Source organism: Alexandromys fortis, unplaced genomic scaffold (assembly GCF_014885135.2).
Source record: "Alexandromys fortis isolate MF-2015 unplaced genomic scaffold, M_Fortis_MF-2015_v1.1 scaffold_99, whole genome shotgun sequence".
NCBI lineage: Eukaryota > Metazoa > Chordata > Mammalia > Rodentia > Cricetidae > Alexandromys > Alexandromys fortis.
In genome coordinates this window covers 5,072,784-5,087,932 of record NW_026067982.1, presented here as the reverse complement: position 1 = coordinate 5,087,932, position 15,149 = coordinate 5,072,784, and the positions used below count along the sequence as shown (strand labels likewise).

Here is a 15,149-nt window from a genome sequence, read left to right as displayed (position 1 = left end):
CACTACCACCTGGTTTCTATGGCAAAATAGTGTGGCTACTGGGAATATAGGTGTGTGTCATTGCTGCCTGGTCTATAAGGCTAGCCAGCATGGCTGTTTTATTTTTCTGATCTTCAGGCAAGCTTTATTTATTGAAATAAAATTAAATGCCACTACATGTGGAAGGAGTTGGAGGAGGAGGAGAGGGAGGTATGTAAATAATGTAAATGGTGTATTTATGTATGGAAGTCTCAAAAAATGTTAAATGAAAAAAGGACAAAGCACACAAGAAAAAGTCGTCTTTCTCTAAGTAGCCTCTAGGTGTCACTGCGGTCCCGTTTTTGTTCCCTCTGGCAGCAGGGTTTACCCCCCTGAGAACTATGGGCAGGGATGGTGATAAGCGGTGATGGTCTGGAGGCCACTGACCCAGTCATGTGACTTTTCTGGAGAGATGTGAACATTCATCTCTTCCCCCCCCAGATAGAGCAAAGCCATTTTCTCCAAACCTTTCTTAGTCAACCAGTAAACATTTTGGGTTGATTTGCAGAAGTTTGTGTTGTTATACCCAGATCACAGAGTTCCCCAGAAACCAACTAGGAGACTGAGTTCTGTTTGTAAAGCAAAGAGCCTTTATTCTTATTCACGTTTGAAGTAGGGGTGATGTTCAGGAGACCACAGACTCAGTCATGTGATTTTTCTGGAGCGATGTGAACAGTCATCCCCCCCCTCCCCCTCAGATAGAGCAAAGCCAGAAAACTTACCGGCTGGCTGAAACTGAAGGCACTATGGGTGTAGTCCCAGTGGGCTGGGGGGCTCCAGGTTGAGCCCCCAAATGTTATAGCCAAGTCCACAGAGTCCCCCAAAAATCAACAAGGAGACCAATCCTGTGTGTAAAAGCAAAGAGCCTTTATTCTTACACAAGTTTGCAAACTCAGACTCTCCATGTATCCGAGGTATTGGTGCGCTCGAAGAGCCCTGAGCTCAGTTGTGGTGGAGTTTTTATAATAGCAGAGGGATTTGTAAGATTCAGAACCCATTATTGGCTGACATTTGTCTAGGGGTGCCTATGGGTGTGTATTGAGCCAAGGGACATCAAGTGATCCTGTCTACAATAGTTGGAACGTTAAGGATTTCCCTTGAATGATCTGTTCCTGGGTAGAGTATGGGTGGTCTCAGTTTGTGATTTTTCTTGGAACCAGATATTGCCTTAGGGTAAACTGAGACTCAGTCCTACCTTTCTGTTGGTCTATAGAGCCTGTCTTGGCAGGTGGTACCTGGGTCCTACAGCACAAGAAACAAACATTGATGCAGAGACCCAGTCATGTGCACCCTCAAGAATCCCACAAGAACACAAAACAGGGAGGCATAATATATACCCAAAGGTATAAGTTAAATATATTAATATATATTTAAAATAGAACAAAAAACCCAGCATTAGATGAAGCAAGGAACCTCCTAAGAGAGCACTGAATTCATTTTCTGTTGGACATCCATGATGGGGCATACAGCATGCAGACTACCATTAGGAATGGGGTCTGTTTCCCCAGTGAGACTCCCTTGGAGAAAACCCACATTTTCATTTGCAAGTGATTATCAACTGGAGATGGCATCTGGTTTAAGTCTGTGTTCACTTCCTTCAGCGCTAAGACTCCATCTGGTACACCCGTGCAGGCCCTGCGCCTGCTGCCCTCAATCTCCGAGAGCTCACAGGAGAATCAGCGCTGCTGTCTGCAGAGGGTGCTGCTTCCTTCATCACCTCTGACTCTTAGATTCTCCCACATCCTCTTCCACAGAGCTGAGTCCTGAGGGGAGAGATTCAATGGAGATGTCCCATTTAGGGGTGGATGTCCCAAGCTCCCTAAACTCTCTGCTTGTTGTCTGGGTCTGGGTCTCTGGGTGTGTTCCCATCTGCTGCAGGAGAAAGCTTCTCTGATGAGGGCTGAACAAGGCACAGATCTATGCTTGTAGCTGAATGTTATTAGGAGTCATTTTATTGCGACCTTTGGTTCCTTGGCTGTCTAGCCTTAGGTTCTTGGTCACCCAAGCAGTATTGGGTCTGAATTCATCTCATGCAGTGGTCTTAAATCAAATCAGATCTTGGCTGAACACTCCCACAAGCTTTGGGCCACTATTGTACCAATGTGTCTTGCAACCAGGACTGTAGGTTGAAGGTTTGTAGCTGAATTGGAGTTTATGATTCTCTTTTGGTATTGTGCAGAGCATTTTATAATACCAAGCCTATGGGGAGAAGACCAGAAAGGCACCAGCTTAGCTCGTGGTCAGTGTGTTCTGTAGGCGTGGTCTTCATCAATAGGGCCTTGCCATCAGTTTGTGGAGAACAATCACTAGTCTTTGCAACAGCCTGGGTTGTTTAGGGGTTCCCTTTGGCCATCAGCTCAATAGTTGTAACCCATCCCCAGGTGTAAGCTTCATTTGGTGACAAGAGATGTCCAGTAGGTGCTCTATCTCCCTGTTATTTGGTGATTTTATGTTTTAGGAAGCATCTGCTGTTTTAGGTTTCCATACTACACCTCAAATATCTCTTATTTATTTATTTATTTATTTATTTATTTATTTATTTATTTGAGACAGGATTCAAGGCTTGTACCACAACCACCAGGTCAAATATCTGGTTTTATTCCACATTTGTCCAGTAGGGGGAAGAGTGAGCTAACACCAGTGTGTTGATTTAGTCCAGAAGGACTTAATCTGCTTCCTCATGGTCGACCATGCCCATGGCTCACAGGGCATACACAGGAAAGTGGAAAAAGGGGAATTTGGGAAGTTCCCACTGCATTCACATAGTGTACAGAGGGACGAGTCTGTGCCTGGCTGTGGAGCTGGCTTCTCAATGCAGATCAAATACTTGAGCTGAGTCAAACTGGAAGGGTGCACAGACAGCGCCTCTTTCAACCCTAGCTTGAGATTCCCCTTCCATGAGAGGTGGGTGAGGGGCTCGTGTGGGTGAGGGGCTAGAGTTCTCACACTTTCAGGATAACCAAGGTATGATGTGGGATTCCCCTTTGTATGCTGTGAATACGTTTTATTAGCAATGGTTAATAAGGAAGATGCTTTGACCTATGGCAGGGCAGAATATAGGCAAGTTTTATTTATTAAAATACAAGTGAAGTGTCACTACAGAGGCATTGTCTGTGGGAGTTCTAACAGTGGGCTTCAACCCTCTAAGGAAAATAAGAAGGTTATAGTAGAGATACCCTTAGATCTGTGGAGCACATTCTGCTCTATCCCCCAAACTTGAGCCTGAAGTACAATTAAAAAAAACTCAGGGACAGATATTGGGGTTCAACCTGAAGATCTGAAAACAAAACAGCCAGCCACTGGCTCTTACCTCAACCTCAGTCTGAAATGGCGACTCTGTCTCCAGAAATCTCAGAATGAGACTGTGTCTGTGAGCTGTCTCCTCCCATTTTATAGTCCACTCAGGCTGGCATTAAAGGTGTGCACCATTGGGATTAAAGGCATGCACCACCCGGCAACTAGTGTGGCTACTGGGATTAAAGGTGTATGTTACCACTATTAGTCTGTAAGGCTGACCAGTGGGGCTGTTTTACTCTCTGATCTTCAGGCAAACTTTATTTATTAAAATACAAATGAAATAACACTACATGAGCCCCATCAGAAGATCCAGGAAGTGAGCGTAGGCAGATAGAAGGGATATTTTCCTCCGCACTGCTGTGTTAGATGAGTATAAACAGGAAACAGAGTGTGCTAGTTGGTACAGAGACCACCACAAGGTGGAGAGTTGGCAAAGAGTCTGAGGGCGTTGGTTGCTCTTGCCCAGCACCCAGGTTCAATTCCCAGCACCCACATGGTGCCTCACAGCCTACTTTGATTCCCATTCCCTCTGTGGGCACAAGGCTTGTATGTGGCGCACATATATACATGCATGCAAAGCACTCATACACATAAAATGACTACATAAATCTTTAAAAGAAGAGCACCAGAGGGGCCCTGTTGTGAACTCCTGAGTGGAATAAACCAGACCTCCAGCTCTCCTGTTCTGGTGCCAGGGGTTGAATTGCATGTCACTCCAAGAACAGGGTTGTAATGGTGAATCTTTCTGTCATTTTATTGGCTTTTACATTATGCAGAGAGCAAACTTCTGGTTGTATCTGTGGTTGTATTTTTAGGGAGGTTTAGTGGCAGTAGCAAGAGCTACCCTGACTGTGGGTGACTCATTTCCTGTTCTCAGGGCAGGGACAGAACGAATAACCACCATCAGCTTTTGTTGCTCTCTGTTCCTGACTGCAGACGAGATGTGACCGACTGTCGCATGCTCCTGCTTTCCCACCTTGGTGCCACCCTGGGCTGTGTGCTGGTTTGGATGAGAATGGCTCCCACAGGCTCCTAGGCTGGAAGGCTTTGAATACATTTGGCAGGATGTTTGAGAAGGATTAGAAGGTGTGGCCTTGTTGGAAAGTCACGTCACTGGGAGTGGGCTCTGAGGTTTCAAAAGTCTATAGCATCTGAAATTAGCTCTCCCTACTGGCTTCTAGGGGATATAAGCTCCCAATTCAATGCTTTCTTTTTCAAGTGGTCATGGTGTTTTATCAGAGCAATAGAAAAGTAACTAAGACAGACAGTAGCTCCTTATAAACCACAAACAAAAATAAACTCTTGTTTTTAAGTTGTCTTTGTCAAAGAAACGAGTAAGAAAAATAGCAGAAACCTTCTACTTGCCTTCTACTTATGTGACTGTGGCCAGATGCCTCTTTCCTCCTGAAGGGTCACCTCCCTCTCTCTAAGGAAGTGGCTTGAGCTAACACAGGGTCTGTTGTGTGGTGAACTGTGAAGTTCTTAGGTCCTCCTATGCCATCCAGAGCCCCAGGAACTGAGAGTGCTCTGATCTTCCAGGATTTCCTTCCAGATCCTGTTCATCGAAAGCTCCTCCTCTGTTCTGCAATTTCTACCCCTGGGCTCTTTGTGCCTGTGGCCCTATGGGGCGGGGCCTGCAGTGAGGGTGGTTTGATTCCTAGTTTGGAAATTTTTTGCACGTTCAGTCATTTCCTCATCCCTCTCAGAGGGGCAGAGCCTAACTCCTGCTCTGCATATCCTGCCCAGAGATGACCACAGTTCAGCCAGTGGGTCAGGCCTTCCTGGGTCTGACTGTATAGAATCCCCACCTGGACCCCATCTTCCTAGTTTACATCATCTTACCTGGGGCAATATTAACTTCCAGAGCCACTCTGGCCCCTCAGATGACTGCACACCTCACCCTGCCTGCTCCCTGACAAGCTTCCTTTCTCACCTGCTCCCCCCGCTTCACCACCTTCACAGGAGAGACGATTTCATCCAGAAAGAGGAGAAGTGGTCTCTGGACAGTATGCAGGAGGCTGAGAGGAAAGGGGCGCTGAGCTGGGGTAGGAAGGGGAGCTCAGTTTCCTAAGAGCTCAGAACCGTTTGGTGAAAGGTTTCCTTCTGGATGGAGCCAGGGACTGGGTTCACCATGTCAAAGCAGCACTAACACTCGTGATCTTCCCAAGATGGAAGTGAGATGAGTGGGGAATTCTAGGAAAAGCAGGTGCAGGGCACAGGAGCCACGCTTCCTTCAGAAGGCCAGGGCAGCTCTTTTATGGCCTCTGCTGTTTGGTAATTACGGGAAATTCTCTCTGCAAATCTGAATACAGAGGAGCAGGGTGGAGCACAGAGCTGAGCCTGTGTCTTATGCTGGAAGGAGACAGGCTGGGCAGGACAGGAGCTGGGTGTCTCATGCAACACCATTGGCCAGAGCCTTGCTCTGGAGCCCTGAGCACAAATCCTGCCCATCACACTGCCGGATCTCCTCTCTCTTGTGTTGCAATGTCCTGTCTCTCTGTGCCTGACTTCCTCCCACCCAAGCAGGAAGTAGCTGAGGGTAGGCACAGTCAACTCCAAGGCAGAATCAGAGTTGTCATTGTCACTTCCCTTGGTACCCAGCATTGGCTCTGTCTCCCCTTTTCTCTCCCTTTCATCTGTCTGCCTTTCCTCTGTCTGTCTTTGTTACTGTCTGTCTATCTTGAATTTTTGAGTCAAAATCTCAGTCCCTTTCCCTGGCATCCTGGAACTCTATGTATAACCTTAAGCCATCCAGGGAATTGCAGTGTTTGTTCCTTGGCATCGACAAGAATTGAATGAGCAGAAAGACAGAAGACCAAGCCAGACCACCATGTGGGTGCTGGGAATCGATCCTGGGTCCTCTGGAGGAGCAGCCAGTGCTCTTCACCGTGGAGCCATCCCTCCAGCCCCTCCTGTCAGTTTAATCATCTGTGTCACACACCTCAGCAGAGCAGGGTGAGGGTTTCTGTAATAAATCATTTCTGAACCCAAACTGCTTCCATTCATAGCTTTCAAAGCTATGCCCCAAGTTGAGGGAAGGGAAACCTGGGCCTGAGCTTCTTGGAGGGAATCTCCAAGAAGATAAGTTCCCTCTTTGTGAGGAGGCAGGGTAATAGAACCAGCTCCAGTCAGGAAGAAAGGACTAATGGGCTACAGACATGTTTGTCTGTCCTTCTAAAACAAAGCAATTCTGTTTTCCCCCATTTACTCTGTTTCCATAATTTCTTAGAAAGTACAGTTTTTATTAGATATTTGAGTATTTCATGCATGCAATGCATTTTGATCATATTCATGCCCACTATCTCCCTAACTCCTCCCAGGTCCACTCCTACTTCCTGAGTTCCCTTCCAGCTTCATGTCCTCTTTTTTTCTTTATTTTGAGTTTATATTTGAGTCAAATCCTCAAGACATTTCATAATATATTCAGATAAAGCACTCAAAACAATCAACAAAAAAATCAACTGCCTGGTGAGCAAACCTGAAATATATTAATATTCTTAAAGTTTTTGCATTTTTTATTGATCTTACTGAGCTATACATTTTTATCTGCTCTCATTCCTTCCTCTCCCCTTTCCTTCAACCCTCTCCCATGGTCCCCATGCTCCCAATTGACTCAGGAGATCTCGTCTTTTTCTACTACCCATGTAGATTAGAACTATGTATGTCTCTCTTAGGGTCCTCATTGTTGTCTAGGTTCTCTGGGATTGTATTTGTGGGATGGTTTTCTTTGTTTTATGTCTAAAAACCACATATGAGTCAGTACATGTGATATTTGTCCAATTTGTGCTGCCCATATACCCATGAGGGTGAGGCCCTTTTTTTTCCTACCAGGAACCATCCCCATCCTTAAAGAAAATAGTTTTTCCCTCTTAGGGAATCCAGAACTCAATGGAGGGAGCTCAATGTTCCCCAGGGCATAGTCTCCCAAGCTCCAAACTCCCCATGCATTGGTACATACACCCCATGCCCATCTTCAGATGCTAGAGCAGGCCTTGGGTTTCCCATGGTTTCTGTGTGCTCATTTCTGTACATTGCTGGACTGATGGAGAAAATATCAAAGATTGCTTATTGTGTAGGATGAGGATCAATGTACAGAAAGACCTTTGCATTTACTGTAGACATACAGGTGAAAGCACATAGCTACTAAATGTGCAGCTCAGATATTTCTCTGTTGTCTGGTTCTGGGATGTCCATGAGGACTTTCTTCCTATTTTTTTTTTTGGTTTTTCGAGACAGGGTTTCTCTGTGGCTTTGGAGCCTGTCCTGGAACTAGCTCTGTAGACCAGGCTGGTCTCGAACTCACAGAGATCCACCTGCCTCTGCCTCCCGAGTGCTGGGATTAAAGGTGTGCACCACCATCGCCAGGCTTTCCTATTGCTTTTTGCTTCATGTGTTCAACCAGTGGTTTCCTTGTACAGTTCTAAGATTTAGCACTGAGTACATCATTCTGATGTCCGAGAAACTGTAGGCAGGATTCATGCTCGCCCACTCCACACATATCACACACATCTACCACACACAGGATTAAACAGACTGGAAGTTTGCATACACCACAGGTTGAGTGGGTAGAAACTCAAAGGGCAGTTGATGATCAACGGGCAGTTACTTGGTTTGTTTCTTTTTGTTTGTTTTGTTTTTTTTGTGACAGGGTTTGTAGTAGTTTGAAGTAATAGGCCCCCATAAGCTCATGGGGAGTGGCACTATTAGAAGTTGTGCATTCATTGGAGTAGGTATAGCCTTGTTGGAGGAAGTGTGTCACTGTGGAGGTGGGCTATGAGGTCTCTTTTGCTCAGCCTTCCCTTAGTGTGACTTTCAGATGTTTCCTGTTGCCTGCAAACTCCTTCTCTAACACCAAGTCCGCCTGCATGCTACTATGCTCCCCGCCATGATGATCATGAACTGAACCTCTGTAGCTCTAAGTGAACCACCCCAACGAAATGTTTTCTTTTTAAGAGTCGTTGTGGTCATGGTGTCTTTTCACAGCAAAAGAACCCTAACTAAGACAGGGCTTGTTTGTATAATAGCCCTAGATATCCTAGATCTTGCCCAGGCTGGCCTTGAACTCACAGAGATCCGCCTGCACTGCCTCCCAAGTGCTGGGATTAAAGGTGTAAGCCACCACTGCTCAGCTGGGCAGTTACCCTAATAGTGACTTTTTCTGATGCTGGGATAAAATACCCTGGCAAAAACATTTAAAGAGAGAAGGAGTTTATTTTGGTTCATGGTTCAAGGCTACAGTCCTCTGTGATGGGAAGGCAGCTGATCACATCACATCTGCACTCAGGGAGCAGAGAGAGAGGAGCGCTGGTGCCCGCCTTGATTTCTCTATTTAATGCAGTCCAGGGCTCCAGCCTAGGGGATGGCACTGCCCACATTTAAGGTGGGTCTTCCCATCTTGATTAGTTAATCGAGTTAATTAGTTAATCAAGTTAATTAGTTAATCAAGTTAATTAGTTAATCAATTAGTAAGTTTAATTGAGATAATCCCTTAAAGACATTTCCAGAGATTTGGCTCCAAGGTGACTCTAGGTCCTGTCAAGTTGAAAATCGATATAAACCATCACACACAAATCTGTAATGTATTGAAATATTTCCCACATATAGGACAGAAAGCTTCCATCCTCAGACAGACATCTCTGCTGACAACTTCCCCTGCTACATACACTATAATGGCTTTTCCCCGGGACTATTACTGCTGAAAGCACAGAAATAGACTAAAGGCCAGTGAGACTGGGCCTGGGTGTTCAACATGACAGAGGGGCAGGTAAGTGATCTCAGGAGCAGACAGCTCAGCAGCTGGGGGTCTCAAAGGACAATGAAGCAGAGAGAGAAGTACTTACTAATTCTGCTCACCTGCAATGGGACACTAATGGTTGATCTGAGTGCAGAACAGTGATTCCTAGAAGCTGGAAGTTAGGTTGAGGGGCAAAGAGAGTTTGGATAACAGGTACCAAAGGGCTAGAGGGAAGGAGCGTGTTCTAGCATGCTGCAGTGCAGCACAGAGATTCTTGTTTAAAACAATCTATTAAGCTCTTTACAAATCAGCAGAACAGAGACAGTCAGGTGCCCCAGATCTGGGGCAATGACAATAAAGTGGTAAACATACCTTGAATTGGTCAGCATCTACTGTATACACGTACACCTTAATGTTGGAAAGTATCATCTGTTAATCACCATAATTTTAATATGTCTAAGAATATGGAAGCCTGACACCCCAGCTTTTAAAACATGATTTGTTTGTTTTTATTTGATGTGCATTGGTGTTTTACCTGCATGCACGTCTGGGTGAGGGGGCCAGATTCCTTGGAGCTGAGTTACAGACAGTCATGAGTTGTCAAGAGGATGCTGGGAATTGAATCTAGATCCTCTGGAAGAGCAGTCAGTGCTCTTAACTGCGGAGCCATCTCTCAAGATTGGATGATTATGCATTGTTTATTTGAGTAAAGTTGTCACACTGCGTCTCACAAAGGAGTACGATTGTAACTATGACCATGTAACTACGTGTGTCTGCTGATATAGAGTGGGTTAGGGTAACTGTGGAGTTTGAGGAAATTACCTTGACATAGCATCTTGTCGATGTGATGGTACCTGTGGTAGTTTGAAAGAAAATGGCCTCCCACAGGAAGTGGCACTATTAGGAGGGTGGCCTTGTTGAAGGAAATGTGTCACTGTGGGGAGCTGGCTTTGAGGTTTCCTATTCTCAAGTTACACCCAGTGGGGAACACAGACTCATTCTGCTGTAGGCTGATCAAGATGCAGAACTCTCAGCTCCTTCTCCAGCACTCTGTCTGCCTGCCTGCTTCATGTCCCACTATGATGATAATGGACTGAACCTCTGTAAGCCACCCAATTAAATGTTTTCCTTTATGTGAGTTGCTGTGGTCATGCTGTCTCTTCACAGCAACAAAGACCCTATCTAAGAGAGTGCCCAAGTAATTACCAAGCACCACTGTAGATGTTATTGTGAAAGTAAGTTTAAGATGAGATTAAATTTTAAAGCAGGAGACTTTGAATACTTGGAATACTTCCGATGACTCTACTGCAAATGCCCTGCCTAACCAACTGAAGACCTTAGAGATAAGCAAAAACAAAACAAACCTTGACACCCTCTGGGAAGGAGAGGAAAGAATTCTTGCTGTTTGGCCGGAAGCTGTACTATCAGCTCCTCCAAAGATTTCCGGGCTGCAAGGCTGCCCTGTAGCTCCTGTACTTGGCAAGTCTCACAGCTGAGTGAGCCAATGAGAGACAGAAGCAGGGAGAGAAGATGAGAGAGAGAATCAGGGAGAAGAAGAGAAGAAGGAAGGGGGAGAGGAGGGAAAGAGAAGAGAAGGAAGAACAAGAGGAGGAAGAGGGAAAGGAGAGAAAGGAGGAGAGGAAGTTGAGAAGAGAGATGTGGTAATTTGAGGATATGATAGTGCTCTGGTTTGAAGACCACCACAGACCCTGGTGTTAATCACCCGGTCCCCAACATGGCATTATTTTTTCTGATGTTGTTGAGCCTTTAGGAGGGAGGGCCTAGGTGGTGGAAGCAAGTCACAAGAGCCAGTACTTTGATACTCCTGCCCCTTGCTGTCACCTAGCTCTCTGCCACCTTGTTCACCGTCTTCTCTTACACTGAGTGTTTTCCTCCCCACGCCCCTCCTGTTATGACAGAGGGTAATTCTCTGAAACTGTGGCCAGATGAAACCTTTCTTCTCTTCAGCAGTTTCTGTCAGGTGTTTAGGGCACTGTGGCATGAAAGGAATTAACTCTAACACTATATAGATGCAGCAATAAGAAGATATGGATATAATATATTGCTTCCTTTTCTCTGAAGAGGCCCAATGCAGAGCTAAAATGTACGTGCTGGTTTTCTGCACATTGCATCCCATGCATGACTCCTTACTTTCCTTCTAGAAGGGCAGGTCTACATATAGAAAAAGCAACACTGGGATTTTAACAAAGGGTGATGTTGGATGCCCAAAAGACACATTGGGTCTCAAAGGATGCTGTAGATAAAGAAACAAGCAACAACTCCACATGCTAACTGGTCTCAAGTGAGGCTAAACACCAACAAAGTCTCCTAGACATTAAAGCAGTAAGGTAATGTCTTGGAGTGACCTTATCCCCAAGGAGAAACAATTTAATTAGTGTTTACTTTGCCTACAACCTGAATTCTGAACTCACACAGGTTGACTGATAAAGGATATGGAATAAAATTTCCTTGTTTCCAAGGACCAAAAGAACCTGCAGATATGTCCACCCATCTGTGTGTTACTCAGCTCCTCCTGGAGGAGCATGGACGATGATCCCAAAGATCATCTACCATGTAGTTCTTGTGTCCAAGAGATGCCACTTCATGTGGAGATGTACGCTGGGAACCAGCTCCTTGAACTTCATAAAACAAAACAAAACAAAAAAAAAAAAACATCAAGGCAGGAAACAGTGTCTTCATCTTAGGAGAGTTTGGTAATGTTTGGGAAATCTCCGTGAGACAAAATATCAAAGGTTAATTCCATAAGGATATTCCAAGTTACTTGTATATACCCTGTCCTTCATAACCCCAAAATATATTCATATGGCAATGCCTGGGGAATCTCCATGAGACAAAACATCCAAGTTTAATTTCAGAAGGATATTACAAGCCACTTGTATACACCTGTGTGTTCTCATCATGTTATTTTAGTGGGAGACAGCTTTTCCCATGTGTGTTTACACTGTTGATGACTCTTCTTCAGCTGCCACAGTCTCTAAAAGAGGTGAGCCCTCTGGTCTTTCATAGAAAACGTTTGCTGCTATAAGTAGCTCATAAGTCAGTGACCAAAGTCAGCCTGAAGGTAAGTGCCTCATAGCTCCATCGCTGCTTCCCAGTATTCTGGGGGGTCATTCAGCTTCTCTGATAAAAATTCCTTATTGAGAAGAGTCTTGGCATCACTTGCCACGGTATCAATGAAGAGATTTTTCAAATAGAAAGTCTTTCTAAAGTAAAGGCCTGTGGCAAGTGGTCCCCCCGTAACAGAGGAAATATATTCAATGTATTTCCATAGTTTTTCTTCTAAGGACATGTCGTTGGTCCTTGTTAGCAAATGGAGAGACTTAAGGTGTGCTTTGATCTCATTGACAGACACGTTAAAATCCTTGGCAATATTTTCCAGCGAGGTATCTTCCAGCCCAAAGTAGGACCTGTAGAGGTCCAAGGTCTCCTCTACCTTCTGGATCTTATCTAGGACCAGGCCCCCAAATGGAATGGTGGCCCAAGCTCCAGCCTTCAAGGCCTCCAGCCAGATCTTCTGTTTCAGGAGATCCCTCTTCCGATCAATGGCAGTCTCCGTAACACTGTGCAAGGACAGCATGAAGACATGGCGCTTGTGGGCTGGGAGCTCGCTCAGTAGGGTGGTCTCCAGCTCTGGGAAGTCAAAGTCGGACACATCAAAGTTAGAGACCAAGAAAACTGGGGGCTCACTGGAGAGAGTCTCCTGGAGATGCCTTGAACAGTCACCTCGGATTTTCTTTAAGACGCTGTCTCTATTGAAAGTCTTGGATTTACTCCTCTGTTCATTACTTATATCCTGATCTATCTTGGTTCGGACAAAGTAGAACTTTGTATTCATCTTGGCAATGGCTTTGGCCAAATGTGCATCAGTGTCTTTGAAGCGAGTAGCCGAGATGATAATGAAGAAGTCATACTCAGCAAACTTCATTTCCGTTAGGTAGTTTTGGGGAGGGAACGATGTGGATCCAATCCCAGGCAGGTCCCATATTGTCACCATGGGAAGCTTTGGGTGGGGGTATGGAGTTCTCTCCATGGTTGTCTCTACCACCCCAGTGGGAGCTGCACCTTCTTCTTCATCCCACACTCCCCTCAGGGCATTGATGAAGCTGGATTTGCCCGCCCCTGTTTCTCCCGTCACTGCGATGTTCAGTGGGGCTCTGTCGATGTTTCTCAGAGCATTGCTGATTGCAGAAACCGCTCCCGGGAGGTTCTTATTCTCCAGGTGGGATTCAATCAAGGTGATAGTGTCCTCAGAGAGGATTTTACTTTCCTTCTTGAAGTTCTTAAAAAAATTTTCAAAGCTGGATGCCAAAAGCTGGGCCGTTGAAGGAGAGGGTCTAGAAGACTTGCATGCAGCTGTTTCCAGAAGATGCTGAAGAGAGGAGACAAGAGACATTGCAATTATGAGTTCAGCAGAGCAGGGCCTATGGCTTTGCTGCTGCGGTAAAGCAGGACTTCATCCTCTGTGCCCATTAGAGGTGGACACCCCCTTCTCTCCGTCCCTGGCTGCTGCCTCGATTTCTGGCCGGCATGTCAAATGTCCTCTTTCCTAGGCTCTACTTCAATGACTTCCCTCTTTCCTTGCTGTCTGATTCAAGGTCCACTTATTCCATGAAATTACCTTCCCTTGTGTTTATATCTTATCTACAATTATCTTGAGATTCTGTTTACTCCTTTTAAAGTTATCACCCGTACAATGTCAAAACCTATGGGCAGAGATCAGCAGCACAGCAAATCCTCCAGCAGCGTCTCTCCTGGGAAGGCTCCCTGCCTCTTGTGAGCTCACAAGCATTGCTCTTAGGCCTCATGCCCTCTGCTCCCTTAGCACAACTCTCCCGGCTTCTCTTGGGAGGAGTGTGAATGAAGGGAGAAGGGGCATGAGGTGGGGAGTGGACAAGATTCATTACGTGTCCCACAGAGGGGTGGACACATCACTACCCAGGTATGATGGACTTTGTTCTAGCCATAAAGAAGACTGAAACTATGGCATTTGCAGAAAAGTGGATGTATCTGGAGATAACTGTTTTAAGTCATTAAGCCAGCCGCAGAAAGAGAAATATATTTTGTTATTCATGAATCTTAGATTTTATATAGATCCATAGTTACATACATGTGTATGATATGAAAGGGGAAGAGAAACTGTCTCAGGAACAAAGGGAATAATGGGTCTATACTTAACATAAAGTATTGCTTATTTAACAACTTAAAATGGGTATATTTTTTAAAATTATTAGTAAGGAGATGTCTATGTTATTCCTTATTTTCAACAGGGGTTTGGGGCAGCCTCAGTGGTAAGCAAATTCCCTATGTGTCCCTGTTTTCAGGTGTTTGGTCTCTAAACAAACAACCAGCCAAACAAGCACCAAAAACCAAAAATCCCAAACTGCATACAAAGAGAGAGAGAGAGATAAGAGGATACAAAAAAATGTTTCCTCATTTTTTTAAACTTAAGAAACCTGAAGAACTGAATTCCCATCAAACCCCTTCCCTGAAAAAGCATCAATTTTTAAAGCAGAAGAGGTGGGGCAAGCTCAGACAGGTTCCATTGGGAAGCGACACATGCTTCCCTTAAATGTCCACAGATTTCATATTTTGAACTTTTTAGGTCACATCCAGTTTCTGTCACATAATCCTAGTTTATTATAATCTTACAAGGATATTAAAACTCTTTAATTCATGAATTTTACAAACCAGACTTCATGATAGCTTTGAGTATAGAGCCACGTTTATCAATTCTGATCCTAAAGATACCAGAGCTTTGGGAGAAGGTGCAAGATCTACACTTGTATCCTTTTCTTCTGATGTTAGAAACGCAGGCAGGGCTTTGGAATTGCAGATGGAACAGAAGATAAATGCAGGCAGTCATGAGAGACTGGCTTCATGCTGCTCTAATATTCTGGCATACGATATAATTCAACACAGAAGCTTCAGGTATACAGAATTCTGTTTGTGATTCTGCCAATCACCTTGTTGGAAGCCATGTCACCAATAACAGTAAGGGAAAGGGGCCACATCAATACAGATCCTACAGTCATTCAGAGAAATATATGAAAATATCAAAACTCTCAGGTGAATAACTTGA

At 44.9% G+C, this 15,149-nt stretch overlaps 1 protein-coding gene across 1 annotated transcript in view; it reads right to left on the bottom strand.

Moving 5' to 3' along the window:
* Window positions 1–7,515: 7,515 nt before the first annotated feature.
* LOC126511454 (T-cell-specific guanine nucleotide triphosphate-binding protein 2-like) overlaps window positions 7,516–15,149 on the bottom strand; it is a 13,945-nt gene continuing 6,311 nt past the window's right edge. The window contains exon 3 of the mRNA XM_050158609.1: window positions 7,516–13,505. Within this exon, the coding sequence (XP_050014566.1) occupies window positions 12,141–13,505 (1,365 nt within the window). The 3' untranslated portion in view covers window positions 7,516–12,140. The remainder of the gene's footprint in view (window positions 13,506–15,149) is intronic.